This window comes from Zonotrichia leucophrys, chromosome 3, assembly GCF_028769735.1.
Source record: "Zonotrichia leucophrys gambelii isolate GWCS_2022_RI chromosome 3, RI_Zleu_2.0, whole genome shotgun sequence".
Taxonomy (NCBI): Eukaryota; Metazoa; Chordata; class Aves; order Passeriformes; family Passerellidae; genus Zonotrichia; species Zonotrichia leucophrys.
Genome location: NC_088172.1, coordinates 88,389,268 through 88,412,512, shown reverse-complemented (window position 1 = coordinate 88,412,512; position 23,245 = coordinate 88,389,268). Strand labels below are relative to the sequence as shown.

General features: G+C 44.9%; 1 protein-coding gene and 1 non-coding gene across 2 annotated transcripts; one reads left to right on the top strand and one right to left on the bottom strand.

Moving 5' to 3' along the window:
- The first annotated feature begins 354 nt into the window (after positions 1-354).
- On the top strand, positions 355-16,824 carry HHIPL2 (HHIP like 2). The gene is given in 11 exon segments (XM_064707190.1): positions 355-450; positions 7,522-8,064; positions 8,067-8,143; positions 10,345-10,377; positions 10,379-10,414; positions 10,742-10,882; positions 10,884-11,077; positions 12,328-12,454; positions 12,808-12,953; positions 14,395-14,480; positions 16,741-16,824. Coding segments are annotated over 11 exon segments (1,563 nt in total).
- Positions 16,825-19,163: 2,339 nt separating this feature from the next.
- TRNAT-UGU (transfer RNA threonine (anticodon UGU)) lies at positions 19,164-19,236 on the bottom strand. The gene has a single exon. It is a non-coding gene; the product is annotated as a tRNA-Thr (tRNA).
- Positions 19,237-23,245: the final 4,009 nt, after the last annotated feature.

Sequence of the window (23,245 nt, the reverse complement as noted above, 5' to 3'; positions counted from 1 at the left end):
GGGTTATGCAAAGTGACTCCAGGACCAGCATGCTGTGGGAGAATACGGCTCCAAACGTACTGAGAAAACCCCAAAAACAACGAGCCACCTAAGAGTTGAGAGACTGGAGTGATGTCTGGATGTGAGGAGCCGAGTGCTGAGCCTGCAGAGATGCGGAACACCTTCGGAGTCCCTCTCGCCCTGACCATGGGAGTCGTCCCCGGCAGTGAGACCGAGATGACTGGCCCGGGAGTGACAACATCAGACGGGGACATCACGCCCTAAAGGCTCCCATGAGGACGTGATTCCCCAGCTCTGCCCCTAGTGGACAAAGCTGTGCTTCTCCTCCTTCTCTGAGTCGCCCTGAGAGACACGATGGGAGACTGCAGCCCCGCCGAGCTGCCCAATCCTGAGCTGATCACTTTTAATAAAGGCCTTAAAAAGGAGAAGAAGTCTCCTGGCCCTGTTTATGTCAGCTGGGGCGCTCGTCCGGGATAGCCACGCCGAGAGAGGACTCAGGACTGGCCATCTTGGACCCTCAGGACAGCTGGCTATCAGGACCAGAGGGATCGGCTCAGGAGCAGCAACGCAGAGGAGCACTGGAGCCCCGGACTGGTGAGAAAGCTGGTGGCGGGAGCGGGAGACATGTGCATGTGTGTGTGAGTGACACGAGGTCTGGCAGCCGGACCCTCGACCTGAGAGTGGACCCCTTAGTACCGCATTTCCGGACTCCTGCGAAGGGGCCGGCCAGGAACAGGGGGTGATGCTTGGAATTAGTGTGAGTGAGTCTTCTCCTAAGGGGGAAAAAAAGGGCCCCTCCTCTGGGCGTGCGGAGGGAATAGTTGTGTATGAGTGGCACGCACCCAAAGTAAGTCCTGACAGAGGGAAGTCAGGCAGATTTGTAAGTCCCGAGAAGGATTTGGGTAGCAGTTGTAAGTCTCGAGAAGGATTCGAGTAAGATTTGTAAGTCCCGAGAAGGATTCGGGTAGCTCACAAGCCCTGCAGGCAAAGTAAGTCCTGACAAAGGAGTCAGGCACAAACCCCAGCAAAGGAGGCTGTGGTTTGCTTTTAAGTCCTGATACGGTGAAGCCTAAAAATTGGCAGCTTAGGCAAACTAAAAATCAGGCAGTTGTTTTTCCTGACTGAGGGAGTCAGGCACGACCCGGATTCTTAGGCCGAGGTTTCGTGTGTTCAAGTCCCGATAGATGTAAGACCTGACGTTGGGAAAGTTGGGCAATCAAGAGATTGGGCAGTTGTTTCAGTATAAAATAAAATTTCTGCCTGAGCATCAGGCAGAAATCTGAAGTTCAGTGGAGGAGGCTGAAGCTCCTCAAAGAAGGTTCTTTTTGAAATTACTGGTCAGTAGAGGCACCTTTGGAACTTTTTTATTGAGACCTGTAAAATGGGAGGGTGTAATAGTAAAAAGACCTGCAAGAGGCTGAGGTATATACCTCCCAATAGTCCCTTAGGAGAACTGTTAGTAAAATAAGATTCAATAGAGGCCACGGAGGAATTAGATAAAGTGAAAATGATCCATTATTGTATGGAAATGTGGCCAGAATTAGAGGTGCAAGGAGGATGGCCTTGGTGTGGGACAAAGGATAAGTGGATGTGCCAACAATTAAATAATTATCTGAAAGCTCGAGGCGATACTGATCCTGAGCAATTATTGTATGTAGCTTGCTGGTTAAAGAGCGCTGTTGGAGATGAAGGGGTGCGAATTTATAAGGTACAGAGGAAGAAAGAGGGGAATGAAGGAGGGGATGATAGGACTAGTAAAAGATGGGACCCCCTGGATTATTTGCCTCCTTCTGCCCCTCCACCTTATAATCCTCTTCTTCAAGCACCTCAAATGGCAGGTCCGGTTCTTCCCCCGGCTGCCATCTCATTGCCACCTGCTGCATTCTCCACCCCTTCTCCAGCTCCACTTAATATCCACTCGGGCTCTTCTCCCCCTCCTATTGCTGTCCCTTTACCTCCTCCTAGTTGGGACACAAATGTCTCCTCGCCCGATAAACAGCTATCAGCAAATACACCTGCTGATGGGCAGAACGTTCAGGGTAACCCAGATATCCCTCAAAGTAGTTTGGCATCTGAAGATGGGCCGTACTGTAGCACCAGATCCAGGACCTCCAAGGCAGAGAGACTCTTTCCCCTCAGAGAAGTTCCTGTGAGAGGACTAGCAGGAGGTATTGGCTTTGTGAATGCTCCCCTAACTGCTTCTGAGGTGAGAGGATTCAAGAAAGAGTTGGGGCATTTAGCTGAGGACCCAGTGGGCATAGCCAACCAAGTGGATCAATTTCTAGGCCCAAATAGCTACACTTGGGGGGAGATGAATTCCATCCTGAGTATATTATTTTCCCCAGAAGAGGTCCAGATGATTAGGGTGGCTGGCATAAGAATTTGGGAGAAAGATAACCGTCCAGGACCCCAGGTGCCATCAGGCGAACAGAAATTGCCACTAACGGATCCCAGCTGGAACCCTAACCAGGAGGAGGGGAGGAAGGCCATGAGGGCATATAGGTCTTTGATAATATGGGGGATCAAAGAGTCAGTTCCCAAAGGAACTAACACCCAATTGGCATTTGAGGGTGAACAGGAGAAAGATGAAGCTCCTGCTGCCTGGCTTAACCGCCTAAAGCGGAACTTCCAGTTGTACTCTAGAATTGACCCAGACACCCTAGAAGGTCAAATGCTACTAAAAGTCCAATTTGTTACCAAATCTTGGCCTGATATAAGGAGAAAATTGGAAAAGACGGAAGATTGGCAAGAGAAGGACATTAATGAGTTATTAAGAGAGGCATTGAAGGTGTATTTAAGGAGGGAGGAAGAAAAAGCAAAGGCCAAGGCTAAGATCATGGTTGCTGTAGCTAGAGAAAGTGCAGGGTGGGCGGGTCCACCACCAGGAGAAGGCAAGCATAGGCCTCTTGTACTGTCAGGTGCAAGAGGGATAGAGACACCTCAAGTTCCTTTGAGAGAACCACATTGCTATTACTGTGGAGAGCCAGGACACATCAGGAGGTTTTGTAGAAAGCTCAGTCTCGATGTGGCAATAGCCAGGGAACAAGATAATTTAGAAAAGATCCTTAGAGGTGACGATTAGAGGGTCAGGGGCTTTACACTTTAGGGGACCTGATGCAACATCTAGATAAGCCCTTGGTAAACTTTGAAGTGGGACCCCTAAATGAAGAATTTGAATTTTTGGTTGATACAGGAGCAGATAAGTCCTGTCTCAACAAAGTAACATCTGAAGTTAGACAAAAATAGCTAGGTAGAAAGGATATCCAATAGCACCAAAACTGGCCAGTAAGACTAAACTTGTAATAAGTGGTGTGAAAGTAAAAGGTACCTTATTGTTGTCTTGTTGTGTGTGAGAGTGAGTCACAAGCAAAGTCAGCCTCAACTTCCCGGGCAGGTGGGAAGGGGGCCGTGGAAGTGTGTGTGACCTGCAAACCAGGCTTGTGTCCCCCGGGTGGGTGGGGGCTGTGACCAAAGTGTGTGTGTGACCTGCAAACCAAACTAGTGCTCCCCAGATGTGTGAGGGAGCCGTAGCTGTAAGAGTGTGAGTGACACACAGACAGCCTCACAGGTGAATGTGCACCAGCGGCAACCAGAGTCGGGGCCCTTCCAAGAGGCCCAGAGATACTGAGACCTGTGGGCCAACCCCAAGGTGAGGGGGGGGCTATAGGGACCCGTGATTTTCTAGCAATAAGTTTGTGTCTTAAAGGTGTGAAGGAATGTGTGAAAGTGAATGAGAAATGAGAGAGTGAATATAGACGAATTAGAATAGAAGTAATGTAGATTGTGCATTACAAGTTTTACCACATCTCCTTAGAGGGAAGTGTATTGTGTAGAAGAATGGTGTAAGGAAAAAAAAAAAATTGAGTGTAAGGGGTTGAAAGAAGTATTTAAGCTGTAAGTGAAAGTAAGAAACAGAAGCAAGAGATAAATAAATAAGATCTTCAAAAATAGAACAGAAAACCAGTGAATTAAATACACAGAAAAATAGGAGAATAAAAGTACTTTAGGAGTTAAGTTAGCTGAGAAATACAACTCCTTGCAAAATACAGAGTATGGAGAAGTTGATGAAAGAAACATACAAGCTATGGAAAAAGAGAAATTACCAATAACATTAAACAGAGAAACTGAGTTTTGATAAAATCATTAAATAGCAGACCATTAATGCCTGTGTTTGAAAGCCCATTTCAGGTACTCTTCATTACTAATTCGACTGTGCAGACCAAAAAGGAAAAAGGTTGGACACACATCATCTCACCCCCTGGCATTGGACCAGGATTCAACATCAGGTTTTTTCCCTCTGGCATTCTGGCATTGGACTGGACTCTGCCTCTTTCTCTTTCTGGCATTGGGCCAGACTCCCAGTTTTTCCCTCTGGCATTGGGCCAGAGTCCACACCACTCACCTCCGGGCACTGGATAAGGATTCATCCACATCACAAGTTAATTCACCTGAGTATACTGTGATAAAAGGACCAAAGGATTTAAAGTTGACTCTGAGAAGGAGGAGTCAAAAGACTGAACTGTGTGGGGAAAAAATTAGTATAAAGAGTTCTAACATTGCTTAAAATGCTTCAAAACTGTTCTGTGTAAACTATGTTGGTAAAAAGTTTAAAACTGTAAATAAGTAATTCTGGTTTAAGTTCCCCATTTTAATTCTAAAGACTCCAGGTTAATCCTCTACAGAACACTCCCCTGGGGGAAACCAAAATTGGTAGGGAATAGACCAAGAGAAGTTTAACCAGAGAAGCGGGTAGAAGGGACTCTAAAGAGCTTGGAAGCTTCTTCTCAGTAAAAAATTCCCCAAGAGGCAAGGCTGAGTGGGCAGGCTGTGCAAGATGACCCATACCGGACTCTTGGGAAGGGTAGTAATGATAGCTCTGATTGCTGGTGGTGCTCAGGGGAGCCCAGCTGAGCCATGCAGTGAGTGCTACCAACCCTGCTATGAAAAAGAAGTGAGCTCCTTGTCGAGAGTCCACATCAGTTCTAACCCTGATTGTGTTAACCCCTCCCAATTGGTTCTTTATCAGAAAAATAAGAGAGTGTATTGGATAGCCCAGAATACTGCCACTTTTAGGCAGCCACTCCTAGGAGAGTGCCCTATAGAGGTAGCCTGGTTGTGCTTTGAATGTGACGCTGCTGAAACAAGCTCAGCAGATCTAGTAAAGAGCAAAGAAATGGTGAAAATGGTAAGAAAAATTGTTTGTTACAAGTATTTATATGAGTGTACTGGAAAAGAGATAAACCCCTTTTGGAACACATTTCAGGGGAGCTCTAAACCCCTCGGTTTGATCTCATCTGGCAACTGCATTGCTAGAGTGATAAAACCAATTTTCTTATTACCCAAAGAAACTGGATCAAGTTTGGGAGTTCCTATATATATTAATTTCTCCTATTTGGGAGAAATTAAACAAAACTGGGAAAGTGAAATAGAAATTGAGAAAATCCAAAATTGTAAAAGCCAAGTTCGGATCCCAATATCTGTGTTGAACAAAGTCATCCGGCTCCAGGCAGTATTAAAAATAAAGAATTCAATTATTAGGAACATTTCAAATGAAACAAAAAGATTAGCATGTGTAAATAATCAAGATCAAACTCCTACACTTGATCCCAGTGGGTGGGCGAACTTGGAGATTTTCAGAAGAAATGTATGGGAAAAGGTAGTTTTTCTCACTGTGTGTAGACTTGGAGGATTGCTCTTTTTGCTATGCTTATTTATCTGTTTTAGTAAAACAGTATTGGCTGTACAAACCAACCTGAAGAAACCAAGAAAAGTAACAAGGTTAAGTAACCATGATTACCAAAGTGCACAAGAGATTTATAGTAGATTCAAAACAAAAAATTTGTGAGTTTATGCGAGCTTAAGAATTTAAGCTCGATCAAAGAAAAAGAGGGGGGACTGTTATGAACAAAAATTCAGTTAATATTTTTTTTGTGAGAAAGAGTTACAGGGACGCAGCCAGATCTGTCTCTGCCAGGGTTCTTAGTGCTTTGTTATTGTAATCACGCGTCGTTGTAGCTTATCTCCTCTTTTGTATTAGTAAAAGGCCTGGCTGGGTGGGGTAGATGGCCCTTCCCTGAAGCAGTGCGCTCTTCCAGCATAGGGAAGACACCTGAGAGGGTGGGGGGGGTTATGCAAAGTGACTCCAAAGACCAGCATGCTTTGAGACCTCGACTCCAAAATGCACAGAGAAAACCCCAAAAACAACAAGCCAAATAAGAGTTGAGAGACTAAAGTGATGTCTGGACATGAGGAGCCGAGTGCTGAGCCTGCAGAGATGCGGAGTCCCTCTCGCCCTGACCATGGGAGTCGTCCCCAGCGCCAAGACTGAGGGGGACCACACCAAGAAAGCTAGATCTGACGGGATCATCACGCCCTAAAGGCTCCCACAAGGACCAGATCCCCCAGCTCTGCCCCTAGTGGATAGAGCTGCGCATATCCTCCTCCTCTGAGTCACCCTGGGAGACGCGACGGGGACTGCAGCCCTGCCGAGCTGCCCAATCCTGAGCTGATCACTTTTAATAAAGGCATTAAAAAGGAGAAGAAGTCTCCTGGCCCTGTTTATTTTATTCTGGATAGATTGATTTTGGGCTGCTGGCATGAAAACCAGCAAAATAATATTTCTTTAGAATGTATCCTCTTCTGCTTTAAGTTCTGCAACTTTGTGCTGATTATAATGGAGGTGAGATCTTAATGGAAACATTTTACAGAAGTTCTGGCCTACAATGTTTGCAAGTTGAGTTTAAATTTAGGCACAAATTCAAACACAATGCTTCATTTTCAGAATTTATCCTACATTTTACATAGCTAAACACTTAAAGGTATTTGAAGGAACATAATTTTAGATCTGTAACACATGAAAATGTTGCCAGCAGTATTTTTTTCCTGACGATCAGAGATAGAGTCAATGATATCTACAGGAATTGCACAAGAGGGTATTTACTTACTTGAATCTGTTTTAAATCTCACCTACAGTCTGCTTCAGTAATACTGTGTATGTATCAGATTAATTTAGCCTGTATATTTAATCAATGTACATCTTTAGCAGCTCCAGCTTCTTCTGGCAGCGTTTCACTTGCTTTTTTTAACCTGGCTCCTATTGCCTTTATTTGATACTCCCTCATTTTTCTTCTGTGGGAAAGTGAACCTTATCCATCTTCTCAATGTCACTTGTGATATTTCCAGAGCTCTGTCAGGTTGTTTCCCTGCTCTGATCACCTCCCCCTTGGACTGCTCAGTCCCACTTTACTGAATGACAAATCCACAGCCTCCACACTTGTACTTCTGTTGGGAAGGATTTACATGCAGCTGACTATGCTTTGATAAAGGAAACGACTACTGATGTTGAAGTCCATTTTGGCCATATACTGAGTGACTTTTAACAGCTGCACTTCATAGGTGACTGTTTATGTTGTCTGCATTGATAATTTTTCATTTTATTAACCACTTTGCTCCCCTTGAGGTGTCTCAGCTTCTCCTGGATGAGTGTCCACAGCCACGTCTTTAGTTTCCTTTACTTGCTAGGACTGTTCTCCATATGCTGCACATCTCTATGATGCAGAAAACCCACGGACCCTGCTGAGAAGCCTACCAGGACTTTGTATTGACTACTGCTACTCTGCCATCCACCTGCTGACTGGTGACAAACATATCCAGGAGTGCTGCAAGATGAACGGGACCCACTTCTGCCACCTCCTGCAGCTCCATGATGAGGACTACTGTTTCCCCCAGGTGCTGCAGAACTTGTTCCTGAGCTGCAGCCTGGGCTTGCTGCTGGAGCTGTGTCCAGCTGGCTGTGTCCAGCTGTGCCTGGCTGAGGTTGCCAGTGGCCTGAGGAAGCCGGTGCTGTTTGCCCACACTGCTGACGGGACCCACCGCGCCTTCACAGCCGAGCAGCTGGGCCTCATCCGGACTTGCCTGCCCAATGGCAGCTGGCTGGAGGAGCCATTCCTGGATATTCAGAGCCTGCTGCTGGCTGCCCCATGGCTAGTGGATAAGAGGGGCTTCCACCCCAAGCAGAAGGACAAGGGGGAGTTCTATATCTGTTACTCACACATGGTTAAGAAAACCGAGTGAGAAAGAGCAGGATCAATGAATTGAAGGTTTTGGCATCTGATGCCAACAAAATTGACCCAAGCTCTGAAAGGTAAAGTTCATGTTGAATGCTACTGTATGCCATGATGAGAAATTGTTTTCTCTGTCCCTGTTCAACCCCCCAATATCAACACAGGCTGGGTATTGAGAGCAGCCCTGCCAAGAGAGACTTGAGGGTGCTAGTAGGTGAGAGGCTGAATATAATCCAGCAATGTGAGCTTGCAGCTGAGAAAGCCAAACATGTCCTGGGCCGCATCCAAAGATTTGTGGCAGCAGGCCAAGGGAAGGGATTCTGCTCCTCTGCTCCACGTTCAGGAGGTCCCAACTGCAGTACTAGTGCTAGCATCTAGCCTAGCCTAGCCTAGCCTAGCATCTAGGCTATCGTAGCCTAACCTAGCCTAGCCTAGCTGAGCATCTAGCCTAGTCTAGCCTAGCATATAGCCTAGCCTAGCCTAGCATCTAGCCTAGCCTAACCTAGCCTAGCCTAGCATCTAGCCTAGCCGAGCATCTAGCCTAGCCTAGCCTAGCCTAGCATCTAGCCTAGCCTAGCATCTAGCCTAGCCCAGCCTAGCCTAGCTTAGCATCTAGCCTAGCCCAGCCTAGCCTGGCCTAGCCTAGCCTAGCCTAGCCTGGCCTAGCCTAGCCTAGCCTGGCATCTAGCCTAGCCCAGCCTAGCCTGGCCTAGCCTAGCCTAGCCTAGCCTAGCATCTAGCCTAGCCTAGCATCTAGCCTAGCCCAGCCTAGCCTGGCCTAGCCTAGCCTAGCCTAGCCTAGCCTAGCATCTAGCCTAGCCTAGCATCTAGCCTAGCCCAGCCTAGCCTAACCCAGCCTAGCCTAGCATCTAACCTACCCTAGCCTAGCCCAGCCTGGCTTAGTTTATCCTAGCCTAGCATCTCGCCTAGCCTAGCATCTAGCCTAGCCTAGCATCTAGCCTAGCCTAGCATCTACCCCAGCCTTGCATCTAGCCTAGCCTAGCATGTAGCATAGCCTAGCCTAGCCTAGCCTAGCTTAGCCTAGCCTTGCCTAGCCTATCCTAGCATTTAGCCTAGCCTAGATTCTAGCCTAGCCTAGATTCTAGCCTAGCCTAGCCTTGCCTAACCTAGCATCTTGCCCAGCCTGGCCTAGCCTGGCCTGGCCTAGCTTAGCCAAGCCTAGCCTAGCCTAGCATCTAGCCTAGTGTAACCTAGCCTTGCTGAGCTTGGCATCTAGCCTAGCCTAGCATCTATCCTAACCTAGCCTAGCATCTAGCCTAGCACCTAGCCTAGCATCTAGCCTAGCCTAGCCTAGCACCTAGCCTAGCCTAGCCTAGCATCTAGCCTAGCCTAGCCTAGCCTAGCCTAGCACCTAGCCTAGCCAAGCCTAGCCTAGCACCTAGCCTAGCCTAGCCTAGCATCTAGCCTAGCTTAGCCCAGCCTAGCATCTAGCCTAGCCTAGCTAGGCTAGACACAGATCTGTTGGAGAGTTCAGAGGAGGCCACTAAGATGATCAAAGGAATGAAGCACCTCTCCTATGAGGACAGGCGGAGAGAATTGGAAGTGTTCTGCCTAGGAAAGAAAATGCTTTGGGGTGACCTCATTGCAGCGTTCCAGTACCTGAAGGGAGCCTACAAGAAAGATGGACAGAGTCCATCTACAAGAGCATGTGGTGACAGGACAAAGGGCAAAGGTTTAGATTAGGTATTATGAAGAGCATGGTGAGGCACTGGCACAGGTTGCCCACAGGAGTTGTGGATGCTCCCTCCCTGGAAGTGTTCAAGGCCAGGGCAGATGGAGCTCTGAGCAACCTGGTCTCGTGGAATTTGTCCTGCCCATGGCAGGGGGTTGGAACTTGATGATTTTTAAGTCTTCTCCAACTCAAGTCAGTCTGTGATGGTATGATTCTTTCCGCTGGCAGAACCTGCGCATTCCCGGTCATTCTGGTTCAGGTGTGTGACTGGCCTGCTATGGAACTACCAGAATCAGGTTGGCTCAAGGTCACACACAAAACTAAAATGGATTGAAAAGACTCAGGAATAAGGTTGTCTTCTCTCTCCATCTTGTACTCTTGTCTTCCAAAGAGTAGTAACAGCCTTTAATCTATTATGGAATTAAGATCTGCCCTATGAGGTTTGTACTGTAGAAGAGGGTGTTTAACAACAGTACTATACTCTTATTTATCAGCCATGTGGGCACCTGCCCTGTTCCGTGCTAAGATAATAAAAGCTAGTTCTTACTTTTTTTTCTTTTCTTTTTTTTTTTTTTTTTTTTTTCAAAGGATTCTCCTGGAGCTTGAGGAACCAGCTGCAAAGAGACCCTTTTGGAAAATTTGGGAATACTCAGAACAAGTAGGAGGGCAGGTGAAAGCTTTGTGCATGTTCACCAAGATACAAGGTTTGGAAAGGAGAAAATGTGGAAGAATAGAGTAAGAGTGCTTCCTGAAAATGCTTGTGCATCTGCAAGTCTGTCCAAAGCAGTATTTCAAAAATGAACACTTGTCAAGTTGTTTGGAGAAAAGAGAGTTTTCTGGCTTAAGTGGATTGCAAGCCAGATACCAGCCTCTGTTTATTTCTTCTAGGCAGATAACTTTTCCTTTGAAAACAGGCAAGGAGAAGAAGGGAAATTTTGTGTTTTCAGATGGCTCTCATGCTGTAGTTTCTTTTTTCTGCCTTTAGGAGCACTTTGTTGGGGAAAGTGTTGAGGATTGATGTGGATGGAAGAAACCCTGATGGAAAGCCTTACCACATCCCTCCTGATAATCCATTCATGTCTGATCCCAAAGCCTGCCCAGGGGTTTATGCCTATGGAGTCAGTAATATGGTGCTGTGCAATGGACAGAGGGGACCCTATCACAAAAAAAGGAAGAGGGAGGATATTCTGTGGGGATGTCGGGTAGAACAGGTTTGAGGAAATCAACCTCAACTTCACTGTTAAAGGAGGGAACGATGGCTGGAGAGCAAAGGAGGGGTTTGAATGCTTCAACACAAAGCTTTGCCACAACTCCTCCATGGGTAAGGAAAAACTTTCTTGTAGAAGATTACTATATGTGTATATTTAGTGGACTATAGCACTGTTTTCCCAGCAAAGCTAAATAATCCAGTGTTGTATATTAAATGGAATCTGTCTGCTTTTTAAGACCAGAAATCCCTTTTCCCCAGCCCTGCTGTGTTGCTATGGAATGATGCTCTCATGACTGCACTGGACAAGGTGTTTAAATTCCAAGCCTGTGTCTTTTGTGGACAGTTTTCCCAGTAAAGCCAGGAGGACAATGGATTTTATTTAAGTAGAAAGTGATACTGTGTTTTCTCCAGAAGCTCTGAGCCATGACTGTGGCTAAGGACAGAGGGCCAGGCTGATGCTGAGATCCTGACACAAACCTGTGACAGATGTAATGTGTCCCAGCCAGCAAAGTGCTGCAGCAGAATGCCCAAAAGCTGTCTCTGGGTCTGACTGTGGGTGTGATGGACAAAACACACTTGCTGCCTTCAAAAAACAGAAATTGGTGGTCTTTGCAAAGCTCTTGGCAAAAGCATGATAGAAAAACTGAGTATTATAATAATGTTCCTTCAGCTGTTTGGTGAAGACACCTGGTCTCAAGGTCCTGCAGACGTTTCTGGAACATTTGGATGAGCAGACAAGTGTAGAGTATGTATTATTGACATTAATGCAGGGAAAAAAATGAGGACAAGAATAAAATTCTGTGTAATCTGACAATTCAATATGAGAAAGGACTGAATTCAATTTTAACATTGCCAGAGGCAGAGTCTTTATTTTACAAGTCTCATGACATAAAATGGTGAGAGCACACTCATTTCACACTCATGCTCTGTGTTATGTCAGTGAACGCATGAAGATGTTGAGCTCACTTGCAGTTTTGATCTTTTTCCCTTCTCTAAAAATACTGGAATTGGTAAAGATGATCCCTGCTAAAGTGACTGGTACAGTCACATATAAATTAGATAACACTTGCTGCAGGCTGATGCCTTCCTGCATTGCTTCTTGATGTAGAGAATCTTGGTTTTTGTCTTATGGAAGCTCATCATGACTAAGACTTGATAAGCAACTACACAGAGAGGTCCTTAAAGCCCCTGGGTCCGTTCTGTCCCAGAGTAAACTGCTTAATTACCACTGAAATTTCGCTAATGTTAAACTGTATTGGTCCTTCTAGTAATTTTTGTACCTGTCAGTGTCATTGAGCAACTGCTTTTTGATGCTCTCTGAAAGTAAACTTTCTTACTTTGTATTTCTGTGTGTTTGACAGATGACACTCTGCCAATATTATCATATGGCTGCAGTGTGGGCAAGTCAGTTACTGGAGGCTTTGTCTACAGGGGATGTGAATCACCCAACTTGAATGTCCTTTATATTTTTGGTGATTTCCTGGGCAGGTGAGTCTGATTGTTTCCTCTGCAGCTCCCATTCTATACCCACATCTTCCTTGTCTGGGCAAATAAGTATATTGGACCATCCCAAAACCTTTTGGGCTGGAGTAGATGAGAAACTTGGATATAGAGTAAGTTCTGTGTTTGACTATTACAGCAACATTTTTGCTGGAATCTAAACTTCCTCCATTTCAGAATCCTTAGGACAAGTTTGCTCTTGTTCAGGTCTGTTTCTCCAAAATCCAGCCAACAGTCACAGTCTTCACTGACTGCTTTTTTTGTTTCAGTAATGCATGATTTTGACAGGAACTAATTTGGATGATGGAGACATAAAACACGGGGGTTTATTTTTCATCTAGTTGATTTATGGCTTTACAGGAAGATAAGAAGACAAATAAATGGAAGAAACAGGATATCTCTGTTGGCAGTACAACATCTTGTGCTTTCCGTGGAATGATCAGCTCCTACAGCAAATTCATCATCTCCTTTGCTGAGGATGAAGCAGGTGGGAATCATGCTGGCCACACCTTCAATGGAAACTGTACAGTCTGTTCTCTATGTATGGAAAATGTGGAAAATTCTGTGGTTCCTGAGGGGTGCCTGGAGAGCAGGCAGTGCAGAGAGGTTTGTGGCTGGTCTGTGGCTCAGGGAGGTCTCCTGCCCTGTGAAGCTGTTGCAGATCAGGTTGATGAAAAGTTCAGGAAACTGAATCTCATGTGAAACTTTCCTTTTATTGTTGGTCTTTTGTACTTTTTCACTAATCAACAGACTATATCAATGCAGTTCACATTTTCATTATACCATCCCATCCTCACTTGAGTTCTTAGAGCTTCTCTGAACTTCTCCTGCTTCCTTAGTATAAATTCCTCAGTCTTATTCACAACAATCCACAATTCACACTGTGGTTTATAGACCAGGACTTTATTTGGGGATCAGCAAAGCCACTCATTTAAAAGTTTAGTGTAAAGGCCTCAGCACATGGGACACTGCTAAGGTCACAAGGACCAGATCTCCCACCAAGGTGGAAGTACCAATGAACATGAACGTTTGCTTTTCTACAGCCTCCTGACAGAGCTGTGTAATACAAAAAGAAGCTTCAAGTGTTTGGAAAGCACAGGTGCGTTTTAGCACTTGATCATTCAGCAGAAAAGAGATTTGCTTGCCAGGAAAAGATCCTAGATTTTCTGCCTAGCATATTCTGTCAGAGCTTAATGGAGATGCAGGCTTTGCTGTGAAACGTGTACAGTTTTTAACTGTTCTAACATATGGAGTGAGTGAATGTGAAATGTTTCTTCTTCTGGTGGCCTTTTAGGAACCAACATGGTGTTATGTAGTTTGAAAGACAACAACAGCTTTGCCTCTTGCAAGATACTCTAATTTCCCTTTCCCCTGGATATTGTTCTAGTGAGTGCTGAAGGGAAGGCACAAGGAGCATTTGTCTTCCACAGTTACCAGACAGAAATGAGAAGCTTCTGTCTCCCACAGATTAACCAATGTAGCTCTTGCTGAATTTTTTCCTTTTTGGTATGATCATGAAATGGAAAATACATTTTTTGTGTGGTCTTCCCCTCTATTTGTAGTTTCTGGCTGCTTCTTTGGTACAAACAAGTTTTAAGAAATATGTATTTATACAGAGGAAAGCAACCTTTACAGAGCCACAGAGGTGAGGTAATGAAGGTGCTGCCTGAAAGAGAGCTGCTGGCTCTGTGTGGAACCCTGCTGCAGCCAGGAGGTCATTTGGTGTTTCTGGGAGCCCACTGGCACAGGGCAGGGTGAGAACAAAGCCATTTCTTGGACATAAGGTATGGCTGAGGGGGTAACTGAAGGAGCTTCCTTTTCTGACGACATGAATTACTGAAAAGCCCAGGAAAGAGGAAAATGGAAAACTGGGATCCAGCTTGGGCACTTGAATCTAAGACCAGTTTTCTTTTTTCACTTCCATTTAGGTGAACTGTATTTTATGTCTACTTCTTATCCCAGTGCCTATACACCATGTGGATTGCTCTACAAGCTCATCGATCCTGCAAGGTTTGTAATTAAAGATGTATTTCCATGCCAAATTCTTCTATAGTTACCACTCTCCAGCTATCACAGTAAAAGAATACCAAGTACTACTGATACAAAATCACTGACATCTGCATCCAGTCCTTGAGTTTTGTTTACACACTACATCTCTGGTGCAACTTTAATCAGTTTGAGTGAATTTGTTCCTCACTCATCATGTCTGTGCACAGAGAAATAGGAAATAGAGTTCAAATTCCTTGAAGATCTGGGAGAGTTAAGGATTAAAAGAAAGTTTCCTTGGTTGTATATCTGAATTACAGCAAAGCAGTGACTTATTATATCAAATATCTATGATGCACATTAGTATAAATGAAAAATAATTAGCACTCCACAGTTTTCTTTACAAAGATGAGAGAAACCTGGTGGTTCATGCAGTGCTGAAATAATACTGGACCCTGAACCTGAGTTTTTCCAAGCAAGATGTTTTTCCAAGCAAAATGTTTTTCCCCATCAAACAGTTATACCTGCTAAAGTCTGTTTTTAGAAGATTAAGCACACTTATGTATTTTTTTTTTGCCTCCCTAGCTTTCCCATTTTGCTAAAAAACATTAAATGGTTTCAAATCACTCTGTAGAACAGATACAGTACAAGTGTGTTTGTGCTTTTGCAGAGACCTTGGACATTCACAAAATGAAGAAAACAAGCTATGTTTTCTTGAGAAGTTAGATCCAAAGCTAGGTTGTTAACTCAAACTGTGTACCAAGGTGATGGGAACAGAACTTGAATCTTTTACTGCTCAAGGAGATTTCTGCCTTTAACAGCTTATCATCTGCCAGGAAGTGCATTTACTGTGAGGGGACCAAAAAAAAAATTATACATATATATATGTGACCATGCATAAACATCAAGAGCTTGAGCAGGATCTATTTATTAAAACAAATATATCTTTGTTGTCTGTATGTCACTCCTTAATGTGTCATGAAGACCCTGTGCTTTTGAAGCTTTGTGTCCGTCACTTCTAGAACAGGACCAGGCACTTACTCCCTTGGCTCCTAAAATCTTTCCGGGCATTTTCTGTTTCCCCTTGTTTGCCTTAGCCCAGATGGGGCTGTGCCAGCTCTGCCCTGGCCTGTTTGCACTTTGCAGGCGTGCCCGGGCTGTGCAGAGCTCCTTGGAGCCTGAGCAGGCTCTGGAGCACAGTCCTGGCACCTCCAGCTCCCGGAGTGACTCTGGTCTCCTCATGAACCTTTCTCCTTTGATTTTACTGCTGTTTATAGGATTTTTCCTGGGGATAGCTTCTCTGCTGGGCACAGTTGCAGGCAGTGAATTCAGCATTCCCTGCCTCCCACCCACATGGCAGGAAGTGCACTGGCACGGACAGCAAGCCACACAAACTCTTGCTTCCAAAACATTGCCAGGGCCACTGTCATGTGCCTGATGGCAACTCAGACTTCCCGAGGAACCTGCCAGGAAAGCTGCTGGCAGCAGTGCCCTTTGTCCCTACTTCGGCTTGCCTCTGCAGCAGTACTCTTGCAGACAGCAGGGTGGCACCAAATTCCTTCTGTCCTGAGCAGAGAGAAAACGAGTTAGAATGTAATTTTAAAATCAGAAAGGAGAGAGATGAAGGGAAAAAACCCCACAACCAATACCTGCAACTCTGCTTAAGTAACCTTTAAAAAAAAATTGAAATAGTTTAGAGGAAGCACTTGGCTCTTGCCACTGTCTGAAGGAGAATGCTTATCACAAGAAAATATGATGCCTTAGGTCATGCTTTGCTTTGGTGGGTGCTGTCAAGCAAATTGGAAGGACCTGCTCTTATTTGTCCTACAGCAGTTCCCTTGGTGGGTAACACAGAACACCAGTGTGTAGTGGTTCTTTGTACTTCTCCTCCTGTCACTGAACGTGCAACATCTTTACCTCAGGGAAAATTGTGTTCACTTGGTTTTTGTTTTGGCGCCTTTGTACTGTGGGGAGTTGTCAGGAGACAGAGGAGAGGAACATAGACACATTTCTTTGTAGTTGTGGTTCCCTTCCTCTGTGCCTGTTCCTCTATCACTCCTCTTGCTGCAGCACTGTTGTATCCAAGAAAATCCCAGTGAAAGTCATGTTCACCAGCTGCTGTTGGGACAGGGATTTTATGGCTTGCCAGCCCTGTGTCAGCCTCTTGAATTCCTGTGCTGCATTCCAGGTGCCTAAAGTGATTTCATGCCTCTTCCACCAAGGGCAAATGAGAACAGGGAATTGGTGTGTGCCTATGGAATAAATAAACTTCCCTAACAATCTCTCAGATGCCTGTATCTGCACCAGGGAAGTGTAAATACAAGCCTGTTCCAATGAAAACAGACAGCAAACAGATACCATTTCTTCCATGAGCAAGCAAGTTGTCAAGCTTTGATTTTAATGAGAAGCAAAACACATACATTATCTTACAGGCATGTGATTGAAACCTTCAGGAGTCTTAACAACTACAGCACTGAGCAGGAGCAATCCTGAAGGTTGGTTATCACATTTATGTGATAAACACAGCTTCTGCTGTCTACTTGATGCTGTGCCTTTGCTTAACACCGGCCCCTGATTACTTTTCCCCCCTAAGTTTTCAATCTTCCTTTTTCCAAGCTGCATTCTGCCCCCATGCAGCTGCGGCCGGAGTTACATCTTGAGTAGAAACCAATGTTTAGCAAGTTGATATTATTTTGTCTGGGATTTCCAGATATTAGTGTATTATGAACAATTAATATTGTTAAGTCTACTAGACAAGTGTGCAAGGTTTTATTATATTCTGTCTGGAAGTAATTTTCCTTAAATACACATCCCTAATTTCTAAAGTCAATAATTTTATTTCCAAGAAAAACAAGGGTCTTTTGATGGAAGAAGAGAGGTTTATGGTATGCATTTCTTCTTGCATAATTTCAGCTTTTTTTCTTGACTATAGGTCTAATAAGTGTTTCTCTCAGTCATATCTCTGAATAAGCCTTTTGCCTTAAAGCAGCAAGGCTGAACCATGTTAATTACTTCACTCAGAGACTGTCCTTGAGCTGCAAAATGAACCTTCAAGAACCATGCCTTCAAAAAAACCTTCTACCCTCACTGCAGCCACCCCAAGAGTTTCTTCTAAGAAAGCAAAAAAGACCACATTCACCAAAGTAAAAGCATCAACAGGAAAACCAGCTCCATCTGGTAGAGACAGAGAATCAAAGCTGAGGCTAAACCTCACAAGGGAAAGAAGACTGGACTCAACTCCAGAACTGCACCAGCACCACCTTTGCCAAAAATGAAGAGCTCCCACCTAGCCAGAATCAAGGAAGTTCTTCCAAAGAAAGCAGCACTACCTGAGGGAAAAGTGGAGAAGACAAGCAAAATAGCTTTTAAAGCTCAGTGATGTCCCAGAAAAAGCAAGTAGCTTATAAAATGGTGCAACAAAAGTGTTGAATAGTGATCAAATTAAAGAAGATTTTGGCTGACTTGTTATGGTACGCTCCCAGGTGTGTCCCTATTAATGGCAGTGTTAGCAGTCTCTACATATGTTCTATTAAACATTAAACTTTAACAGCACCACCTTCCAAGTCCTGCTGTGATGTCCTTTTCTGACATAAGCGGTTATGAGAGCCTGTGGTAGACATTCTGGTAAGATTTCTATGTGTATGACTGTCTAATAAATCTGACTCTAAATTTCAGGACTTTAATCTTCTGTTGAAGAATATGGAATAGACATGTTGATTACCCCACCTTTATTTAACTTTTTTTGTCATTTAGCTGAAAAGTGTGTTTCAAGAGTAGTTGTCTTTCAGACAATGAAGTTAGATTTTATTTTTTGAAGGAGGACAACTAAGATACTCAGAGGGCTGGAGCACTTCTACTATGAGAATCGGGGTTGTTCAGCCTGGAAAAGAGAAGGCTCCAGGGAAATCTTATAGCAGCCTTGTAGACCTGAAGGAGGCCCACAAGAAAGCTGGAGATGGACTTTTCACAAGGGCAGGTAGTGACAGGACAAGGGCAAAAGGCTTCAAACTGACAGAGGGGAGGTTTAGATTAAATATTAGTAAGAAAATCTTCACTGTGAGGGCAGTGAGGCTCTGGAAAAGGTTGCCCAGAGAAGTTGCGGATGTCCCATCCATGGAAGTGTTCAAAGCCAGGTTGGATGGGGCTCTGAGCAACGTGGTGGAAGGTGTCCCTTGCCATGGCATGGGCTTGGAATGTGATGATCTTTAAAGTCCCTTCCAGCCTAAGTTATACTATGAATATTTTTTCAAGGTAAGGCTCACCTGCAGCTTTCATAGGGTCCAGTAAGGGCTGGAAATGTCCAGCAACTCTGAAACACCAACACAATCACAGCACTAGAAGCCAAGCAAACCCCCCAAGACCTCGCGTTACAGCCAAGCCACGGGCTGGAACCATCCTGCGACTCCAGATTCTACGCGGTGGACAGCCCCGCGTAGAACAACCCCGCGCCGTAACAACCTCGGCGTTCAAATCCAGGAAATGATTGATTTGGGAAGCGGAGCTGGGACCGCCCTTGCGCTCCTGTTCCGGAGGCAGCCGAGCCCACGTCAGTTTGGAGCTCCGACGTTTCGCTCGTCTCCCACCGCCGCCCTCTGCAGGCGCCGTGCCGGGATGCAAAAGGCGATCCCCGCCGCCCGCTCTACCCACAACGCCCCAGCTCGGTTAGGGCAGAAACGGTAATTAAATAAAATGCAGCTGCGAAAACCTCAGGAGGCCCCAGCGAGGATCGAACTCGCGACCCCTGGTTTACAAGACCAGTGCTCTAACCACTGAGCTATGGAGCCTCACAGTTGTTATTTTGTGCCGACTACTCATGTGCCTGTGCGAGGCAGGCTCCCCCCGCCGTGCTGCGGGGTCCCTGCCTCCGCCAGGGCTGGGGCCGGGGCAGCCCGTCTGTGGGCGCCGCACCTGCGACACCCCCGGGCCTGAGCTGGGCCTCTGGAGGTCCTCTGGGGAAAAGCTGCCCTTGGCAGGGGAGGGAATCCAGCTCCCGCCCCTCCCTGCCCTCGGCGTTACCCGAGGGTGACAGGAGGCCTTTCCCGTCGGCGGGAATGAGCGGAGGGCGCGCCTACCGCGGATTGAGGGCGGACGTGCCTTGGAGAGGGGGTCGGTGACACAGGGGAGAATGCTCCCGCTTCTCCCGGGCGTCCCCCACGCTGAGAGCGAGGGAGCAGCCGCTGCCTGAGTCTAGGTTTTGGGAGGTAAGACTGCTCAACACCTGGTTTTGTGCGGAATGGGGAGATAGTCACTTTAAGCAGATAGCTCCGTGTTGTAATTCTCCTCAGCTTTTGTGAAATCACTGTTGCACAAAAACTGGTTGTAGTCTCGCAGATAAACCACACGTCTCGTTTGACTGGGGTATGAACTCGACAGCAAGACAGGAAGTGTGGAGCCGTCATTTTTTGATTTTTACTATGGAAGTTTCAAGTCATTTGAGGATTTTTCTCCTTTTCTTTGCACGAAAAACCAATCTGTCACATGTTCCATGAAAGCTTAGGTAAAGGTGAGAAGGTGGGCTGTGCAAAGGAAGCGGAGAGACTGTGGAGTTACAAATCCAGCAGCTCTGCTGTACACCAGTCATGTTCTAGAAAAGCAGACATGATTTGCTGGGTGCAAGCCTCAAGCTGTGTGTGACCAAAAGTAAAGCTCCTTGAAATGAGAACAGGCAGAAAAAGCTGCATTAAGGAGCTAAAGAGACCTTTCATCCATCCCACACTCCACAAATCATGAACTAGGTCAATTTCCTTTTTTTTTTTTTTTTTTTCTCTTGTGTTTTATTTCACCTTCTCTTTAGAAATGGATATGATCTCTGTGGACAGACTAGATCAGTTCTGGTGAACTCTGTCTTGTTGTTTATGTAAGGCACTAAAATTACTTTGAAATATCTGATTTTGACCTCTAATGTGGCAGCTGATAAATTCATGAAGTTTCACATTTCTTTGGATGCTGTTTTTCCCCTTTCCTTTGAAGACTGTGACTCTTTAGAGGGACTGTAGCTCTTCCAAAGAGGGCTAAAATGTCTCTGTAGTGAGTGTTCTGCTAATGCCTTAGGGAACTGGAGTATAAGCATAGATTGTTTTATAATCTTCAAGTAGGCAGGAGCAGAACTGTCTTACACTTTTCATGCTATAAGACTAGCCTACCTTCATCAGCCTAACACAGCTGAGCAGCAGGGTAAGATGTATTCTGAGAGAAGAGCAGTGTTGAAGTAAGTTTTCTTTGATAACATGGCTACCTGCCACTATTGGGCTTTTAAACTTAGGTGTTGTGATCTAACTGTTGTGATTGCCCTGCTTCCAGATGCCTTTTGCTGCTGGCTGAGAGCTCCCTACAAGGTGGGCTGTACTTCAAGGGTTGTGTCAGAGTGTTTCTTAGTCATTCAGCCTGGGTGGGATTCAGGAGGTGTGGTGGTGGTACTACTACGCTATCAGTAAGCCCCTTGGCTTCTCTTTGTAATGAAAATGAGGAAATGAGACACTTCTGGGATGTAATTCATCCCACCTGAAGGTAAACCTCTACAAAAAGTCATCCGAGTCCTGGTCTAGAGGTGCCTGTTTCTCAGATGGCTGTGAAGGGAGTCAATGCAGCCTTCACAGGAACTTCCCCAGCCTCAGTTATAAATGGTAGTTTAGTGGAAATACCACAGCAGGTTATTTCTTCCAATTTTTAAAATCTTGTTTTAGCTCATGTTTTGTATCTAGTGTTTCAAAGTGATAATTCCTGTGGAATATGAAAAGCAATTATTTTTCTAAGGATTGATTGGGTCAAAACTGTAGAACTACACCTAAAGAAGACTCTATGATTCTTTCTGCAGCTAGACCCACACACATGGGAGAATTAAGCATTTAAGCAATAAATTTAAGCCTTTCTAGTCTGCTGTTCATGACTGTTGAAAGCCACGAGGTGGAACCTAAGGACTGCATCAAAAGATTAGGAAAATCATTTTAACAGACTTTAAATGCTGAAAACACTGAATTTTTACCGTGCAAGTTTTAATGAAAGATCTGTAGGATGACTGACCTTTAAAGGTGTGCCAGACATCTTAAGATGCACATTTATCTATACTCTCTAAAATTTCTTCTCTAGGCCCAGAGCAAGCACCAAGCTAGAAAATAGGGTGGTTAGTGTAAGAATAGGTGTGGTCACTGGACAAGTCAGTGTTTAATTAACCCTGTGTTAACCCACAGATGTCACCTGTGCTGCTGTGAGTTTTTGCCTGTCTCGTTGAGCTCAGTAAGCTAATCCCAAGCACATTCCATGATTTTACTGCCATATCTTTCATTCAGGGGAAACTAAAGCAATGACTCTTCAGACAGCTAGTCCAAGGAAATTAATGGAAATCCTAGGAAATTCTCATGCACTGCTGTAATCCCTTTTACAAACTCCTTTGCCTCGACTGCCACCCAGTTCCTTGCTGTGTTCAGTTTCACTGGTGTTTCACAGGGTTCCGTTCTTTGCTGCACAAAGCAGCTTTGGCCTGCAATAGTGTAAAATAAATAGCAGCCAGTGTTTCCTCTGCAGACCTGGTGTACCTCCTAACAGGTTGTCAGGCTTGCCCACCTTTGTCCTCTATGCATCTGACTCTGTGTCCTGGGGGAAGGTTGGTGCAGCTGGGACTATCTCAGCAGAGGTACAGATCAGCAAAACTGGCATGCTTGTGTTTCCTTTTTAACCTCTGGGAGAAAGGAATTGCACTACAGCTTCAATCTTCGTGTAAAATGGGACATTCTGTGAGTTTTAATTGTTTGATAGGTTCAGCACTGTTGGTTTTCTTTCTTAAAGAAACTGTAGTAACCTAAAGATGTCTGAGTTTAATGCAATTCATTTTAGTTGGCAAGTGCTGGTGGATTACTTTGTCTTGTGCAAATACAAGGGTTTTTTGAATAAAATATTATGAAAATCAGGGAAACACTTCCTGCTGATTTTGGGTAGCTTTTGGAGGCAATCCATGGGGTATTTTAGGCATGTAATAATCTCAACATTTTGTTCAAGCCCGCCTTGTTTTCTGAATGTGAACCTTTCCAAGTCTTGTTTGACTGAAATGTGCCTCAGGAAGTATAATGAGATTTTGCAGTTTTGACCCAATCAAGCCTTATAGAAAAATCATTGCTTTTCACATTATACAGGAATGATCCACTTGTCTTTGAAACATGGGATACAAACCATGAGTTAGAAGGAGATTTTTAAAACAGAAGAAATAACTTGCTGTGGTATTTCCACTAACAATTACCATGTATGACAGAGGCTGAGGAAGTTGCTGTGAAGGCTCTTTCCAGGTTTTAGTTTGTGCATGGCTTGCACTCCTACTCCAAAGAGGCATGAGAGATTCTGGTGTGTGCCCTTCCTCTTCCCTGAAACTCTGCTTTCCATGGGAAGGAAGTTCAAACATGCAACAGATACAGTGCCCTTCCAAAAGCAGTTTGACAGGCTTAGTGCTCTTTTTGGACAAACATCCATTACCACATACAAAAACATCTTGCCTTTTTAACAGTATTTTTTTGTGGCTTTGAAGAGAGAAAGGGATTGATGTTTCTGTGGAAATTTAGTTTGTTTAGTTTGTTTTGTTCCTCAAAAAGGTGACAGAGCAGACAAGGGAATGTAAAGACAAGAAGAATCCCCTCATCTCTATTTGCTTGTAGCTCTGTTCATGTAATGAGTGTCCATTGCTGGTATTTGAGCATCAGCAGTTTTCTGTGGAGTAGCATCACGATTCCCAGGTCTTATTCCAGGGTAGCAGTTCTGTCTCTGCCTCATTGTCCTCTCCAACTGTGTTTTTTCTTAATGCAAGGGATC